The sequence below is a fragment of the Triticum dicoccoides genome, chromosome 3A, assembly GCF_002162155.2.
Source record: "Triticum dicoccoides isolate Atlit2015 ecotype Zavitan chromosome 3A, WEW_v2.0, whole genome shotgun sequence".
In the NCBI taxonomy this organism is placed as follows: domain Eukaryota; kingdom Viridiplantae; phylum Streptophyta; class Magnoliopsida; order Poales; family Poaceae; genus Triticum; species Triticum dicoccoides.
This window is the reverse complement of record NC_041384.1, coordinates 41,336,456-41,355,092: the sequence shown is the minus strand read 5'-3', so window position 1 is coordinate 41,355,092 and position 18,637 is coordinate 41,336,456. Positions and strand designations below refer to the sequence as shown.

The 18,637-nt window shown below is 48.1% G+C and overlaps 1 protein-coding gene across 1 annotated transcript; it reads left to right on the top strand.

Annotated features, from left to right (window-relative positions):
• The first annotated feature begins 13,492 nt into the window (after positions 1–13,492).
• On the top strand, positions 13,493–15,846 carry LOC119266925 (isoaspartyl peptidase/L-asparaginase). The gene is made up of 4 exons (XM_037548200.1): positions 13,493–13,821; positions 13,943–14,176; positions 14,636–14,722; positions 15,174–15,846. The coding sequence occupies exons 1-4, from the start codon at positions 13,660–13,662 to the stop codon at positions 15,639–15,641; spliced, it is 951 nt and encodes a 316-aa protein (XP_037404097.1). The 5' UTR covers positions 13,493–13,659; the 3' UTR covers positions 15,642–15,846.
• The last annotated feature ends 2,791 nt before the right edge of the window (positions 15,847–18,637 follow it).

Here is an 18,637-nt window from a genome sequence, read left to right as displayed (position 1 = left end):
GGCATACTAGTGACACTCTGTTTGTCTATGTATTCACACATGTATTATGTTTCCGGTAAATACAATTCTAGCATGAATAATAAACATTTATCATGATTATAAGGAAATAAATAATAACTTTATTATTGCCTCTAGGGCATATTTCCTTCAGTCTCCCACTTGCACTAGAGTCAATAATCTAGATTACACTGTAATGAATCTAACACCCATGGAGCTTTGGTGCTGATCATGTTTTGCTCGTGGAAGAGGCTTAGTCAACAGGTCTGCAACATTCAGATCCGTATGTATCTTGCAAATCTCTATGTCTCCCACCTGGACTAGATCCCGGATGGAGTTGAAGCGTCTCTTGATGTGTTTGGTCTTTTTGTGAAATCTGGATTCCTTTGCCAAGGCAATTGCACCAGTATTGTCACAAAAGATTTTCATTGGACCCGATGCACTAGGTATGACACCTAGATCGGATATGAACTCCTTCATCCAGACTCCTTCATTTGCTGCTTCCGAAGCAGCTATGTATTCCGCTTCACATGTAGATCCCGCTACGACGCTTTGTTTAGAACTGCACCAACTGACAGCTCCACCGTTTAATGTAAACACGTATCCGGTTTGCGATTTAGAATCGTCCGGATCAGTGTCAAAGCTTGCATCAACGTAACCTTTTACGATGAGCTCTTTGTCACTTCCATATACGAGAAACATATCCTTAGTCCTTTTCAGGTATTTCAGGATGTTCTTGACCGCTGTCCAGTGATCCATTCCTGGATTACTTTGGTACCTCCCTGCTAAACTTATAGCAAGGCACACATCAGGTCTGGTACACAGCATTGCATACATGATAGAGCCTATGGCTGATGCATAGGGAACATCTTTCATATTCTCTCTATGTTCTGCAGTGGTCGGGCATTGAGTCTTACTCAATTTCACACCTTGTAACACAGGCAAGAACCCTTTCTTCGCTTGATCCATTTTGAACTTCTTCAAAATTTTGTCAAGGTATGTGCTTTGTGAAAGTCCAATTAAGCGTCTTGATCTATCTCTATAGATCTTAATGCCTAATATGTAAGCAGCTTCACCGAGGTCTTTCATTGAAAAACTTTTATTCAAGTATCCCTTTATGCTATCCAGAAATTCTATATCATTTCCAATCAGTAATATGTCATCCACATATAATATCAGAAATGCTACAGAGCTCCCACTCACTTTCTTGTAAATACAGGCTTCTCCGAAAGTCTGTATAAAACCAAATGCTTTGATCACACTATCAAAACGTTTATTCCAACTCCGAGAGGCTTGCACCAGTCCATAAATGGATCGCTGGAGCTTGCACACTTTGTTAGCTCCTTTTGGATCGACAAAACCTTCTGGTTGCATCATATACAACTCTTCTTCCAGAAATCCATTCAGGAATGCAGTTTTGACATCCATTTGCCAAATTTCATAATCATAAAATGCGGCAATTGCTAACATGATTCGGACGGACTTAAGCATCGCTACGGGTGAGAAGGTCTCATCGTAGTCAATTCCTTGAACTTGCCGAAAACCTTTTGCGACAAGTCGAGCTTTGTAGACAGTAACATTACCATCAGCGTCAGTCTTCTCCTTAAAAATCCATTTATTCTCAATTGCTTGCCGATCATCGGGCAAGTCAACCAAAGTCCATACTTTGTTCTCATACATGGATCCCATCTCAGATTTCATGGCTTCAAGCCACTTTACGGAATCTGGGCTCACCATCGCTTCTTCATAGTTCGTAGGTTCATCATGATCTAGTAGCATGACCTCCAGAACAGGATTACCGTACCACTCTGGTGCGGATCTTACTCTGGTTGATCTACGCGGTTCAGTAGTATCTTGATCTGAAGTTTCATGATCATTATCATTGGCTTCCTCACTAACTGGTGTAGGTGTCACTGAAACAGTTTTCTGTGATGAACTACTTTCCAGTAAGGGAGCAGGTACAGTGACCTCGTCAAGTTCTACTTTCCTCCCACTCACTTCTTTCGAGAGAAACTCCTTCTCTAGAAATGATCCATTCTTAGCAACGAATGTTTTGCCTTCGGATCTGTGATAGAAGGTATACCCAATAGTTTCCTTTGGGTATCCTATGAAGACACATTTCTCCGATTTGGGTTCGAGCTTATCAGGTTGAAGCTTTTTCACATAAGCATTGCAGCCCCAAACTTTAAGAAACGACAACTTTGGTTTCTTGCCAAACCACAGTTCATAAGGCGTCGTCTCAACGGATTTTGATGGTGCCCTATTTAACGTGAATGCGGCCGTCTCTAAAGCATATCCCCAAAATGATAGCGGTAAATCAGTAAGAGACATCATAGATCGCACCATATCTAGTAAAGTACGATTACGACGTTCGGACACACCATTACGCTGTGGTGTTCCGGGTGGCGTGAGTTGCGAAACTATTCCACAGTTATTCAAATGTACACCAAACTCGTAACTCAAATATTCTCCTCCACGATCAGATCGTAGAAACTTTATTTTCTTGTTACGATGATTTTCAACTTCACTCTGAAATTCTTTGAACTTTTCAAATGTTTCAGACTTATGTTTCATTAAGTAAATATACCCATATCTGCTTAAATCATCTGTGAAGGTGAGAAAATAACGATATCCGCCACGAGCCTCAATATTCATCGGGCCACATACATCGGTATGTATGATTTCCAACAAATCTGTTGCTCTCTCCATAGTACCGGAGAACGGTGTTTTAGTCATCTTGCCCAAGAGGCACGATTCGCAAGTACCAAGTGATTCATAATCAAGTGGTTCCAAAAGTCCATCGGTATGGAGTTTCTTCATGCGCTTTATACCGATATGACCTAAACGACAGTGCCACAAATAAGTTGCACTTTCATTATCAACTCTGCATCTTTTGGCTTCAACATTATGAATATGTGTATTACTACTATCGAGATTCAATAAAAATAGACCACTCTTCAAGGGTGCATGACCATAAAAGATATTACTCATATAAATAGAACAACCATTATTCTCTGATTTAAATGAATAACCGTCTCGCATTAAACAAGATCCAGATATAATGTTCATGCTCAACGCTGGCACCAAATAACAATTACTTAGGTCTAATATTAATCCCGAAGGTAGATGTAGAGGTAGCGTGCCGACTGCGATCACATCGACTTTGGAACCGTTTCCCACGCGCATCGTCCCCTCGTCCTTTGCCAGTGCCCGCTTATTCTGTAGTCCCTGTTTCGAGTTGCAAATATTAGCAACAGAACCAGTATCAAATACCCAGGTGCTACTGCGAGCTCTAGTAAGGTACACATCAATAACATGTATATCACATATACCTTTGTTCACCTTGCCATCCTTCTTATCCGCCAAATACTTGGGGCAGTTCCGCTTCCAGTGACCAGTCTGCTTGCAGTAGAAGCACTCAGTTTCAGGCTTAGGTCCAGACTTAGGTTTCTTCTCTTGAGCAGCAACTTGCTTGCCGTTCTTCTTGAAGTTCCCCTTTTTCTTCCCTTTGCCCTTTTTCTTGAAACTAGTGGTCTTGTTAACCATCAACACTTGATGCTCCTTCTTGATTTCTACCTCCGCAGCTTTCAGCATTGCGAAGAGCTCGGGAATAGTCTTGTTCATCCCTTGCATATTATAGTTCATTACGAAGCTCTTGTAGCTTGGTGGCAGTGATTGGAGAATTCTGTCGATGACGCAATCATCCGGAAGATTAACTCCCAATTGAATCAAGTGATTATTATACCTAGACATTTTGAGTATATGCTCACTGACAGAACTGTTCTCCTCCATCTTGCAGCTATAGAACTTATTGGAGACTTCATATCTCTCAATCCGGGCATTTGCTTGAAATATTAACTTCAACTCCTGGAACATCTCATATGCTCCATGACGTTCAAAACGTCGTTGAAGTCCCGATTCTAAGCCGTAAAGCATGGCACACTGAACTATCGAGTAGTCATCAGCTTTGCTCTGCCAGACGTTCATAACATCTGGCGTTGCTCCAGCAGCAGGCCTGGCACCCAGCGGTGCTTCCAGGACGTAATTTTTCTGTGCAGCAATGAGGATAATCCTCAAGTTACGGACCCAGTCCGTGTAATTGCTACCATCATCTTTCAACTTTGCTTTCTCAAGGAACACATTAAAATTCAACGGAACAGCAGCACGAGCCATCTATCTACAATCAACATAAACAAGCAAGATACTATCAGGTACTAAGTTCATGATAAATTTAAGTTCAATTAATCATATTACTTAAGAACTCCCACTTAGATAGACATCCCTCTAATCCTCTAAGTGATTACGTGATCCAAATCAACTAAACCATAACCGATCATCACGTGAGATGGAGTAGTTTTCAATGGTGAACATCGTTATGTTGATCATATCTACTATATGATTCACGCTCGACCTTTCGGTCTCCGTGTTCCGAGGCCATATCTGCATATGCTAGGCTCGTCAAGTTTAACCTGAGTATTCTGCGTGTGCAAAAACTGGCTTGCACCCGTTGTAGATGGACGTAGAGCTTATCACACCCGATCATCACGTGGTGTCTGGGCACGACGAACTTTGGCAACGGTGCATACTCAGGGAGAACACTTCTTGATAATTTAATGAGAGATCATCTTATAATGCTACCGTCAATTAAAGCAAGATAAGATGCATAAAAAGATAAACATCACATGCAATCAATATAAGTGATATGATATGGCCATCATCATCTCGCGCTTGTGATCTCCATCTCCGAAGCACCGTCATGATCACCATCGTCACCGGCGCGACACCTTGATCTCCATCGTAGCATCGTTGTCGTCTCGCCAATCTTATGCTTTCACGACTATCACTACCGTTTAGTAATAAAGTTAAGCATTACATCGCGATTGCATTGCATACAATAAAGCGACAACCATATGGCTCCTGCCAGTTGCCGATAACTTGGTTACAAAACATGATCATCTCATACAATAAAATTCAGCATCATGCCTTGACCATATCACATCACAACATGCCCTGCAAAAACAAGTTAGACGTCCTCTACTTTGTTGTTGCAATTTTTTACGTGGCTGCTACGGGCTTAAGTAAGAACCAATCTCACCTACGCATCAAAACCACAACGATAGTTTGTCAAATAGACTCCGTTTTAACCTTCGCAAGGACCAGGCGTAGCCATACTTGGTTCAACTAAAGTTGGAGAGACAGTCGCCCGCAAGCCATCTCTGTGCAAAGCACGTCGAGGGAACCGGTCTCGCGTAAGCGTACGCGTAAGGTTGGTCTGGGTCGTCTCGTCCAACAATACCGCCGAACCAAAATATGACATGCTGGTAGGCAGTATGACTTGTATCGTCCACAACTCACTTGTGTTCTACTCGTGCATATAACATCAACATCAATAACCTGGCTCTGATACCACTGTTGGGTTTCGTAGTAATTTCAAAAATTTTCCTACGCGCACACAGGATCATGTGATGCATAGCAACGAGAGGAGAGTGTTGTCTACGTACCCAACGCAGACCGACTGCGGAAGCGATGACACGACGTAGAGGAAGTAGTCGTACGTCTTCACGATCCAACCGATCAAGCACCGAAACTACGGCACCTCCGAGTTCGAGCACACGTTCAGCTCGATGACGATCCCCGGACTCCGATCCAGCAAAGTGTCAGGGAAGAGTTTCGTCAGCACAACGGCGTGGTGACGATCTTGATGAACTACAGCAGCAGGGCTTCGCCTAAACTCCGCTACAGTATTATCGAGGAATATGATGGCAGGGGGCACCGCACACGGCTAAGGAATTGATCACGTGGATCAACTTGTGTCAACTTGTGTGTTTAGAGGTTCCCCTGCCTCCGTATATAAAGGAGCCAAGGGGGGGAGGAGGCGCCGGCCAGGAGGAGGTGGCGCAGGAGGAGTCCTACTCCTACCGGGAGTAGGACTCCCCCCCCCAATCCTATTCCAACTAGGATTCCCAAGGGGGAAAGAGGGAGAGGGCTGGCCGGCCACCTCTCCTAGTCCTAATAGGACTAGGGGAAGGGGGGAGGCGCGCAGCCCCCTTGGGCTGCCCCTTTCTCCTTTCCACTAAGGCCCATGATGGCCCATATGGCTCCCGGGGGGTTCCGGTAACCTCCCGGTAACCCGGTAAAATCCCGATTTCACCCGGAACACTTCCGATGTCCAAACATAGACTTCCAATATATCAATCTTTATGTATCGACCATTTCGAGACTCCTCGTCATGTCCGTGATCACATCCGGGACTCCGAACAACCTTCGGTACATCAAAATGCATAAACTCATAATATAACTGTCATCGTAACCTTAAGCGTGCGGACCCTACGGGTTCGAGAACAATGTAGACATGACCGAGACACGTCTCCGGTCAATAACCAATAGCGGGACCTGGATGCCCATATTGGCTCCTACATATTCTACGAAGATCTTTATCGGTCAGACCGCATAACAATATACGTTGTTCCCTTTGTCATCGGTATGTTACTTGCCCGAGATTCGATCGTCGGTATCCAATACCTAGTTCAATCTCGTTACCGGCAAGTCTCTTTACTCGTTCCGTAATACATCATCTTACAACTAACATATTAGTTGTAATGCTTGCAAGGCTTATGTGATGTGTATTACCGAGAGGGCCCAGAGATACCTCTCCGACAATCGGAGTGACAAATCCTAATCTCGAAATACGCCAACCCAACATCGACCATTGGAGACACCTGTAGTACTCCTTTATAATCACCCAGTTACGTTGTGACGTTTGGTAGTACCCAAAGTTTTCCTCCGGTAAACGGGAGTTGCATAATCTCATAGTCATAGGAACATGTATAAGTCATGAAGAAAGCAATAGCAACATACTAAACGATCGGGTGCTAAGCTAATGGAATGGGTCATGTCAATCAGATCATTCTACTAATGATGTGACCTCGTTAATCAAATAACAACTCATTGTTCATGGTTAGGAAACATAACCATCTTTGATTAACGAGCTAGTCAAGTAGAGGCATACTAGTGACACTTTGTTTGTCTATGTATTCACACATGTATTATGTTTCCGGTTAATACAATTCTAGCATGAATAATAAACATTTATCATGAAATAAGGAAATAAATAATAACTTTATTATTGTCTCTAGGGCATATTTCCTTCACCGGCCACCTCTCCTAGTCCTAATAGGACTAGGGGAAGGGGGGGCGCGCAGCCCATCTAGGGCAGCCCCTTCTCTTTTCCACTAAGGCCCACTATGGCCCAAATAGCTCCCGGGGGGTTCCGGTAACCCTCCCGGTATTCCGGTAAAATCCCGATTTCACCCGGAACACTTCCGATATCCAAATATAGGCTTCCAATATATCAATCTTTACGTCTCGACCATTTCGAGACTCCTCGTCATGTCCGTGATCACATCCGGGACTCCGAACAACCTTCGGTACATCAAAATGCATAAACTCATAATATAACTGTCATCGTAACCTTAAGCGTGCGGACCCTACGGGTTCGAGAACAATGTAGACATGACCGAGACACGTCTCTGGTCAATAACCAATAGCGGGACCTGGATGCCCATATTGGCTCCTACATATTCTACGAAGATCTTTATCAGTCAGACCGCATAACAACATACGTTGTTCCCTTTGTCATCGGTATGTTACTTGCCCGAGATTCGATCGTCGGTATCCAATACCTAGTTCAATCTCGTTACCGGCAAGTCTCTTTACTCGTTCCGTAACACATCATCTCACAATTAACATATTAGTTGTAATGCTTGCAAGGCTTATGTGATGTGTATTACCGAGAGGGCCCAGAGATACCTCTCCGACAATCGGAGTGACAAATCCTAATCTCGAAATACGCCAACCCAACATCGACCATTGGAGACACCTGTAGTACTCCTTTATAATCACCCAGTTACGTTGTGACGTTTGGTAGTACCCAAAGTGTTCCTCCGGTAAACGGGAGTTGCATAATCTCATAGTCATAGGAACATGTATAAGTCATGAAGAAAGCAATAGCAACATACTAAACGATCGGGTGCTAAGCTAATGGAATGGGTCATGTCAATCAGATCATTCTACTAATGATGTGACCTCGTTAATCAAATAACAACTCATTGTTCATGGTTAGGAAACATAACCATCTTTGATTAACGAGCTAGTCAAGTAGAGGCATACTAGTGACACTCTGTTTGTCTATGTATTCACACATGTATTATGTTTCCGGTAAATACAATTCTAGCATGAATAATAAACATTTATCATGATTATAAGGAAATAAATAATAACTTTATTATTGCCTCTAGGGCATATTTCCTTCATTGACACCTATGTGACCAAGGCGGCAGTGCCACAAGTATGTGGGACTATCATTATCAACCTTACATCTTTTGGTACTCACACTATGAACATGTGTAGCAATACGCTCGAGATTCATTAAGAATAAACCATTCACCATCGGAGCATGACCATAAAACATATCTCTCATATAAATAGAACAACCATTATTCTCGGATTTAAATGAGTAGCCATCTCGTATTAAACGAGATCCTGATACAATGTTCATGCTCAAACTTGGCACTAAATAACAATTATTGAGGTTCAAAACTAATCCCGTAGGTAAATGTAGAGGTAGCGTGCCGACGGCGATCACATCGACCTTGGAACCATTCCCGACGCGCATCGTCACCTCGTCCTTCGCCAGTCTCCGCTTATTCCGCAGCTCCTGCTTTGAGTTACAAATGTGAGCAACCGCACCGGTATCAAATACCCAGGAGCTACTACGAGTACTGGTAAGGTACACATCAATTACATGTATATCACATATACCTTTCATGATGCCGGCCTTCTTGTCCGCTAAGTATTTGGGGCAGTTCCGCTTCCAGTGACCACTTCCCTTGCAATAAAAGCACTCAGTCTCGGGCTTGGGTCCATTCTTTGGCTTCTTCCCGGCAGCTTGCTTGCCGGGCGCGGCAACTCCCTTGCCGTCCTTCTTGAAGGCTTTCTTACCCTTGCCCTTCTTGAACTTAGTGGTTTTATTCACCATCAACACTTGATGTTCCTTTTTGACTTCTACCTCTGCTGATTTCAGCATTGCAAATACTTCAGGAATGGTCTTTTCCATCCCCTGCATATTGAAGTTCATCACAAAGCTCTTGTAGCTCGGTGGAAGCGACTGAAGGATTCTGTCAATGACCGCGTCATCCGGGAGATTAACTCCCAGCTGAGTCAAGCGGTTATGTAACCCAGACATAGTGAGTATGTGCTCACTGACAGAACTGTTTTCCTCCATCTTATAGCTGAAAAACTTGTCGGAGACTTGATATCTCTCGACCCAGGCATGAGCTTGGAAAACCATTTTCAGCTCTTCGAACATCTCATATGCTCCGTGTCTCTCAAAACGCTTTTGGAGCCCCGGCTCTAAGCTGTAAAGCATGCCACACTGAACGAGAGAGTATTAATCGGTACGTGCCTGCCAAGCGTTCATAACGTCTTGTTCTGCAGGGAGAACAGGTGCGTCACCTAGCGGTGCTTTTAGGACATAATATTTCTTGGCAGCTATGAGGATGATCCTCAGGTTCCGGACCCAGTCTGTGTAGTTGCTGCCATCGTCTTTCAGCTTGGTTTTCTCTAGGAACGCGTTGAAGTTGAGGACTACGTTGGCCATTTGATCTACAAGACATATTGTAAAAAATTTAGACTAAGTTCATGATAATTAAGTTCATCTAATCAAATTATTCAATGAACTCCCACTTAGATAGACATCCCTCCTGTAATCTAAGTATAACATGATTCGAGTTAACTAGGTCGTGTCCGATCATCACGTGAGACGGACTAGTCAACATCGGTGAACATCTTCATGTTGATCGTATCTTCTATACGACGCATGCTCGACCTTTCGGTCTTCTGTGTTCCGAGGCCATGTCTGTACATGCTAGGCTCGTCAAGTCAACCTAAGTGTTTGCATGTGTAAATCTGTCTTACACCCGTTGTATGTGAACGTTGGAATCTATCACACCCGATCATCACGTGGTGCTTCGAAACAACAAACTGTCGCAACAGTGCACAGTTAGGGGGAACACTTTCTTGAAATTATTATGAGGGATCATCTTATTTACTACCGTCGTTCTAAGTAAACAAGATGCAAAAACATGATAAACATCACATGCAATCAAATAATAAAAGTGACATGATATGGCCAATATCACATAGCTCCTTTGATCTCCATCTTGGGGCTCCATGATCATCTTGTCACCGGCATGACACCATGATCTCCATCATCGTGTCTCCATGAAGTTGCTCGCCAACTATTACTTCTACTACTATGGCTAACACTTTTAGCAATAAAGTAAAGTAATTTACATGGCATTTCTCAATGACACGCAGGTCATACAAAAAATAAAGACAACTCCTATGGCTCCTGCCGGTTGTCATACTCATCGACATGCAAGTCGTGATTCCTATTACAATAGCATGAACATCTCATACATCACATATATATCATTCATCATTCATCACAACTTTGGCCATATCATATCACAAAGCACTTGCTGCAAAAACAAGTTAGACGTCCTCTAATTGTTGTTGCAAGTTTTATGTGGCTGCAATAGGGTTCTAGCAAGAACGTTTTCTTACCTACGTGAAAGCCACAACATGATTTGTCAACTTCTATTTACCCTTCATAAGGACCCTTTTCATCGAATCCGCTCCAACTAAAGTGGGAGAGACAGACACCCGCCAGCCACCTTATGCAACTTGTGCATGTTAGTCGGTGGAACCGGTCTCACATAAGCGTACGTGTAAGGTTGGTCCGGGCCGCTTCATCCCACAATACCGCTGAAGCAAGATAAGACTAGTAGCGGCAAGAAAGTTGAAAACATCTACGCCCACAACAAATTGTGTTCTACTCGTGCAAAGAGAACTACGCATAGACCTAGCTCATGATGCCACTGTTGGGGAACGTTGCAGAAAACAAAAAAAATTTCCTACGGTTTCACCAAGATCCATCTAGGAGTTCATCTAGCAACGAGTGATCGGATTGCATCTACATACCTTTGTAGATCACGCGCGGAAGCGTTCAAAGAACGGGGATGAGGAAGGCGTACTCGACGTGATCCAAATCATCGGAGATCCTAGAGCCGAACGGACGGCACCTCCGCGTTCAACACACGTACGGTCAGCGTGACGTCTCCTCCTTCTTGATCCAGCAAGGGGAAGGAGAGGTTGAGGAAGATGGCTCCAGCAGCAGCACGACGGCGTGGTGGTGGTGGAGCTGCAGTACTCCGTCAGGGCTTCACCAAGCTCTACGGAGGAGGAGGAGGTGTTGGAGAGGGAGAGAGAGGCGCCAGGGCTTAGGTGCGGCTACCCTCCCTTCCCCCCACTATATATAGGGCCAAGGGAGAGAGGGGGGCGCCAGGGCTTAGGTGCGGCTGCCCTCCCTTCCCCCCACTATATATAGGGCCAAGGGAGAGGGGGGGGGGGGGCGCAGCCTTGGCCCTTCCTCCAAGGAAGGGTGCGGCCAGGGAGGAGTCCATCCTTCCTAAGGCACCTAGGAGGTGCCTTCCCCCATTAGGACTCTTCCTTTCCCTTATCTCTTGGCGCATGGGCCTCTTGGGGCTGGTGCCCTTGGCCCATACAGGCCAAGGCGCACACCCCTACAGCCCATGTGGCCCCTCGGGGTAGGTGGACCCCCTTGGTGGACCCCCGGACCCCTTTCGGCACTCCCGGTACAATACCGATAATGCGCGAAACCTTTCCGGCGACCAAAACAAGACTTCCCATATATAAATCTTTACCTCCGGACCATTCCGAAACTCCTCGTGACGTCCGGGATCTTATCCGGGACTCCGAACAACATTCGGGTTACTGCATATACATATCCCTACAACCCTAGCGTCACCGAACCTTAAGTGTGTAGACCCTATGGGTTCGGGAGGCATGTAGACATGACCGAGATCGCTCTCCGGTCAACAACCAACAGCGAGATCTGGATACCCATGTTGGCTCCCACATGCTCCTCGATGATCTCATCGGATGAACCACGATGTCGAGGATTCAAGCAACCCCGTATACAATTCCCTTCGTCAATCGGTATGTTACTTGCCCGAGATTCGATCGTCGGTATCCCAATACCTCGTTCAATCTCGTTGCTGGCAAGTCACTTTACTTGTACCGTAATGCATGATCCCGTGACCAGACACTTGGTCACTTTGAGCTCATTATGATGATGCATTACCGAGTGGGCCCAGTGGTACCTCTCCGTCATACGGAGTGACAAATCCCAGTCTTGATCCATGTCAACCCAACAGACACTTTCGGAGATACCCGTAGTATACCTTTATAGTCACCCAGTTACGTTGTGACGTTTGGTACACCCAAAGCACTCCTACGGTATCCGGGAGTTACACGATCTCATGGTCTAAGGAAAGGATACTTGACATTGGAAAACTCTAGCAAACGAACTATACGATCTTGTGCTATGTTTAGGATTGGGTCTTGTCCATCACATCATTCTCCTAATGATGTGATCTCGTTATCAATGACATCCAATGTCCATAGTCAGGAAACCATGACTATCTGTTGATCAACGAGCTAGTCAACTAGAGGCTTACTAGGGACATGTTGGTGTCTATTATTCACACATGTATTACGATTTTCGGATAACACAATTATAGCATGAATAAAGACAATTATCATGAACAAGGAAATATAATAATAATCCTTTTATTATTGCCTCTAGAGCATATTTCCAACAATGGGATCCTTCTTCGAGCAGCTTCACATGTGGGCTATGGACGAGACGTAGAGCTAGTCTAGGGTACGGTAGTGAGGGTGTTACGTAGCACCCTCAGTGGTGTTGGTGTGTCGTAAAAACCCCGGTGGAGGGTCCTTGTACCCCTTTCTTCTTTAATACAAGATACGCATGCTATGCGTATTCGAGAAAAAAAAATCTGCAGTATCAACTATGCAAAATATGGAACTACACCTTATGATTAATCTAGTAATATATGTTTGACATTCTTCTAGATGTAATTATTTTTTCCGCACAAGCACAAACCTGGTCAAAATTCGTGAGGTTTGAGATTTGAAAAAAAATCTATACGCACCACATTATGGAACGGAGGAAGTAGAGCCTCCTGCCGCATATGTGGGATGGTAGAGAGTCAAGTCATGTCAGGCCCCTAAAACAAAAGGTGGTTGCAGCTTAGTCCAATTGCAACTTGTAAGAAGAAATATTTTATAAAAAAAATGGTTACCACTTGTAGTCACGTTGATAAAGAATTTAGTGACGCGGCTTTGATCTGATTGCATTTGGTGGCGGGCGCCCGTCGGTCCGACCCATGCGCCCGGCGTGACGACTGACGGCAGACGTCCGGGCACTGAATCACTGACGACGCCATTGCCAAAGCAGCGCCAATCTGCCGTCCAGCGCTGCTGCAGCTGACGCAGCCGGCACCGGCAGCCTATGGGTTTGTTGCGTCGCGCACTGATCACGCCGGACCACCACGTGGCGTACCTGCGCTAGCTGCGGCATATATGACGTGCGCCCGTGTGTGCCTCGCTCAACCACTGGCCTAACAGCAACGGCGCCACCAAGGGAGCAGTTAGTTGGCTGGACGATCCGACTGGCTACTGGCTACTGGTAGCAGCAGCTGACCGATCGATCGAGCGATGGGGTGGGCGATCGCGCTGCACGGCGGCGCCGGGGACATCCCGCGCACGCTGCCGCCGGAGCGCAGGGAGCCCCGCCTCGCCACGCTCCGCCGCTGCCTCGACCTCGCCGCCGCCGCGCTCCGGGCCGGCCGCTCCGCCCTCGACGTCGTCGAGCTCGTCGTACGCATCCCGTCTCCTCACTTTCCCTTCTCTTCTCCATCTTGTTCTAGCACATCTTCTGGTGCGTCGACGCAAGTGCTTGATTGATGTTTGGGCCACGCGTACGCACGCGCGCGCGCAGGTGAGGGAGCTGGAGGACTGCCCGCACTTCAACGCCGGCAAGGGGTCGGTGCTCACCAGCGACGGCACGGTGGAGATGGAGGCCTCCGTCATGGACGGCACCGACATGCGCTGCGGCGCCGTCTCGGGCCTCTCCACCGTCGTCAACCCCATCTCGCTCGCCAGGCGAGTCATGGACAAGACGCCCCACATCTACCTAGCCTTCGACGGGGCCGAGGCCTTCGCAAGGGACCAGGTACATACTAGCTGCTATTTTATTACTGTAGTAATAATCCTATATTTTTTTTTGCGATGGAGTAATAATCCTATTTTTAACTAGCAATAATAGCATTTCATAGCCAAACTAGTTGTTCACCCAAGAAGAATTTGTGAGACTTCATCTAAATCATCCTGTGTGTGGTTTTCACTTTTAGTTAGATTTCGATAAAATCACTTAATTCAGTAATTTCAGTAGACACCAAAATATTTACCTTTCGGCCAAATTTATTTAGGAATTTAGGTAGTGCACAAGGATTCAAATATTTTTCATAATTTCTAAAATATTTCGTTAAATTCCAGCAAATGTTTCAGCCTTTAGGCTGAAATGCAAATCGAATTTACAGAAAAACAATCATCAAGTCGAATTTCGATGGTTTTAGCTGCTTCCGGAATACTTCTGAAACTGAAAGTGAAAACCATGTGTGCGTGTTCTCAGGGTGTGGAGACTAGAGATCAAAGCCACTTCATCACAGAGGAAAACATTGAGAGGCTCAAAAACGCCAAAGAGGCCAACAGGGTGCAGGTATGTATACTACTATCTCTGTCTGTCACACTGCTTTCTTGTTCATTTTGATAGCATATCCTTCCCCACTTGAAACAAACAAAAGGTACCATGTCCTGTGCATATATGTTCAGGCCTCGAGTGACTCACTTGGCACGTGACTTGGCATATATGTCAGGCCCATAGATGTCGGCAAGTTGATCATGTGTTAATCACTACCGTTTAACTGTCACACATGTTGTAGATTCAGAATGCTGAACATTCATTCATCACGAAGTGGATAGAGCTGCTAGCTCCTGATTCATTGTTGCATTGCACAGAGATGGCCAAATCAGAATGATTACATTTCACATTTCTAATAAAAAAATCATATTACATCTGAATTATCATGTGTGTTTGTTCAGCAAGATCATTAACTAGTTCAGTCAGCCAGTTGTTGATTCCCGCAACCTTCCTGCTGCTTGCTTCTCAGATCGACTACACCCAGTACAACTACACCGACCCAATCTGCGCTCCCAACGACGACGACAACAGCCGGACCGGCACGGTGGGCTGCGTGGCCGTCGACGCCTCGGGCGGCCTGGCGTCGGCAACCTCCACGGGCGGGCTGGTGAACAAGATGGCCGGCAGGATCGGCGACACCCCGGTCATCGGCGCCGGCACCTACGCCAACGCCCTCTGCGCCGTGTCCACCACGGGCAAGGGCGAGGACATCATGAGGCACACCGTGGCGCGCGACGTGGTGGCGGTGATGGAGCACCGGGGCCTCTCGCTGGAGGAGGCCGCCGCGCGCGTCGTGGCCGGCGTGCCCCGGGGCTCCGTGGGGCTCGTGGCCGTGTCGGCCGCCGGGGAGGTCACCATGCCCTACAACACCACGGGGATGTTCAGGGCGTGCGCCACCGAGGACGGCTACTCCGAGGTTGCCATATGGCCTGCATGATCCTGACTGAGCTAGCGTTGGAGAATCAACTGGCTGATTATGTGTGTCTGTCTTGTTTCTCTAGTGCCTGCTGCAGGTGCGGATCTCTGCTTTGGCAGTTGCCACTACGAGGCAAAGAACTCCATCAGTTTGATGTTTCTGTTTCTGTTGTAAGGATTTAGCTAATTTGGTATGAAAATTATTGAAAGTTTGTGTTATCATTGAAGGAACCGGAGCTAGGCCCCATTCTTCTACAAAAATATGAAATTCAGCCAAAGAATTTGGGAGGGCAATTTGACAAATACAAAAGTGTGTCATAGAAGACGGACTTACTCCCTCCATTCCAAAATAAGTGTTGTGGTCTTGGTTCATATTTGAACTAAAACGACAACACTAGGAACAGAGGGAATATAAGCAAAGAGCCTCCACCCGACAAACAAACCATCAAATTTAGGGATGTAAACCGGGTCCCGTTTAAAGTCCATTTATAATATGGTAGTTCAAAAATGTTTTTTGTTTGTTTGAGGAAAATAAACTATCAAACTAGCAAAAATTAACTAAACGGAATTGCGGACGTCATTTATTTGCCACTTACATCCCTAATCAAATTCTTCCTGTTGTCATATATCATAACCTTGTTCTTGCTTATACTACTCATCAAGTTAGAGCATCTCCAGCCGTTCGGCCCCTCAGGGCGCCTAAAAAGAGCGGCCTGGGGGCGAACCGGCGCTAGCTCGGCCCCTGGGGACGACCTAGCTCCCAGTCACACCCTCAGGCGCCGGCCCCAAGATGCGAAAAAATCGAACTTGGTCGTTCCCGCTCATCACAAAAGACGCCACAAATCCGGCGATCACAAGTCACAGTTCGGCGATCACAAGTCTGGCGTACAAAAAACAGAGCGCCGCAAGTTCGCGTGCGCAACGAATCACTCGGCGGGGTTGGCTTCAGGCGTCGGCGGAGTCGGCGTGCGCGGACTCGGCGGTGTCGGAGCTGCTTCGGTGCTGGGCGGTGTCGGCGCGGCTTCCGTGCTGTTGGGCGGCGTCGTGGAGGCATCATCACTCGGGCTTGGCGTCGGCGTGGGCGTGGGCACGGGAGTTGGCAGGTGGTTGAGGATGAGGCCGCGCTCCACTATGTACCACGCCTTGAGCTTCTCGTCGTTGCTCTGGAGCATGTCAACCCCGCCCATCAGAAAAGCCAGGTCGGTGTTCCTCTTTTTCGCGACGATGTTGGTCCGCAGCAGGTCGAGCTTGATGGCGTTGTTCGTCAACGACGACGACCATCGCGCCTCGGTTTTCTCTTCACACAGGACGGCCCGGGCCTGCACATCGGCGAGGCAATGCTCGATGGACTCCTGCACTCGCGCGGTAGCCGAGTCGGCGTGTTTCCCCTTCTTGGCCCCTTTGTTGCCGTCCGGCCGCCCCTCTGACGCGTCCGGAGTCGGCGCGTCCGGCTTGTATGTCTCTTGGCCTTGTCGAGGGTGCGCCGGACTTCCGCCCACTTCTCGCACTTGACATGTGCTTGTAGACGTGGAGGTACTTGAATTCGTTGTCGCGGTTGTCACGCCGATACAGGGCGAACATGCGCAGCAATTGCGCGGAGGAACAAACAGTTCGCGGGCGTAGACGACGAAGAGAGGCGGGAGAACGGCGTGGCATACCTGATCCTCAACGCTGGCGCCGCTCTCCGGGCGAGCCGCGACCTCCTCGATGACCCCATGCCATTTGTTGCATGACCCCTGGATACGCCCCCAATGATTCGCCATCGCCTTGGAGCCGCGCTGCATGTAGACGTCTTTGAAGTAGGGGTCAACGAGCTTCCGCTCGTCGAACTCGGCCTTGATGTGGTCCCAGTACGTCTCGAAGCTCTGGTTCGTGCCAGTGGTCGGGTCGAGGCAGACGACTTTCCATGCTTCGGCGAGGCATTCCTCCTCCTTGGACGCCCACTTGATGCGCGGCTCGCCTGGCCTGGCCGCTCGCTCCTTCTTCTTGAGCCCCTTCATCGGAACAGGCGCCGGCTCCTCCTCCTCCTCCTCGTCCTCCTCCGGCTCGTGCGCCTCCTGCTCGTCCTCGCCGTAGACGTAGTCGAGCTCACCGTCCATGCCGCCGCTGAGATCCACCGCCTCGTCCTGGGTGACGAACCCGGGAGACGCGGCGGCCACGGTCGAACCTGCCGCGATTATGTCGTCCATGTCAGCTTCGGTCTCGTCGGTGTTGCCAAGGTGCGAGAAGGGCAGCGGGCCATGGCGGAAAGGGGGCGTCGGTGAGGACGCGTAGGCAGGCGGCGAGTAGTTGTATGGAGGGTACTGCACGCCGGCGAAGGCGGGCGAGGGTGTGCGCTGGGCCGGGTGTCCATGGGGGAAAGTCACGTTTGGGTTGAACCCACCGTGCGCGTCGCCGTCGGCGTAGCCCGGCGAGGGCGATCCCCATGGCTGCGAAGAACCGACGCCTTGATGTCCCCAGGGCGCGTACTGGGCGTGGCTGCCGGGTGGATTCATCATCCCCGCCTGGTCCGCCGATGAGGCAGCCGCAGCCGCGCGCGCCGCGTTGTCGCGGGCCTTCTTGGCGATGGCCCTGTTCCGCCGGTCGGCGGTGACAGCCTCGCGCCGCTGAACTTCCGCCCTCCACTCGGCATTTGGCATGCCCGGTGGCTTGGACGGCGGCGCTCTCGGCTTCCTCTGCTTCGGCTGGGCCACGGTGCCGGTCGCGGTTGCCGCCGCGCGTGGGACGACGTACTTCTTCGGTGGCATGGAGGCCGACTGGAAGGCGAGCGGGAGGGAGTTTGGCGGGAGGAAAGAAAAGAATGGCGGGAGGAAGGCGAGCGGGGGGAGGGAAGTGGGGGAAAAGCGGCAAGAAACGACGGGAAGAGGCGCTCGACTCGCCGACAGGGCGGACCCACACGCCCTTTTTGCTTGTGCCGGCTCCCCAGGCGCCCCCCAGGACGCCGGGTTCGGCCTGGGTCCGCCGGCACCAGTTTTGCCCCGAGCCGACGAAAAACGGGCTTCTGGAAGCGCGACTGGG

Excerpts from the sequence above, each read along its gene's own strand:
- LOC119266925 (XM_037548200.1), top strand. The coding sequence starts at position 13,660 with ATGGGGTGGGCGATCGCGCTGCACGGCGGCGCCGGGGACATCCCGCGC. Across the intron at positions 14,177-14,635 it reads AGGCCTTCGCAAGGGACCAG|GGTGTGGAGACTAGAGATCA; the intron begins GTACATACTAGC and ends GCGTGTTCTCAG. Across the intron at positions 14,723-15,173 it reads AAGAGGCCAACAGGGTGCAG|ATCGACTACACCCAGTACAA; the intron begins GTATGTATACTA and ends CTTGCTTCTCAG.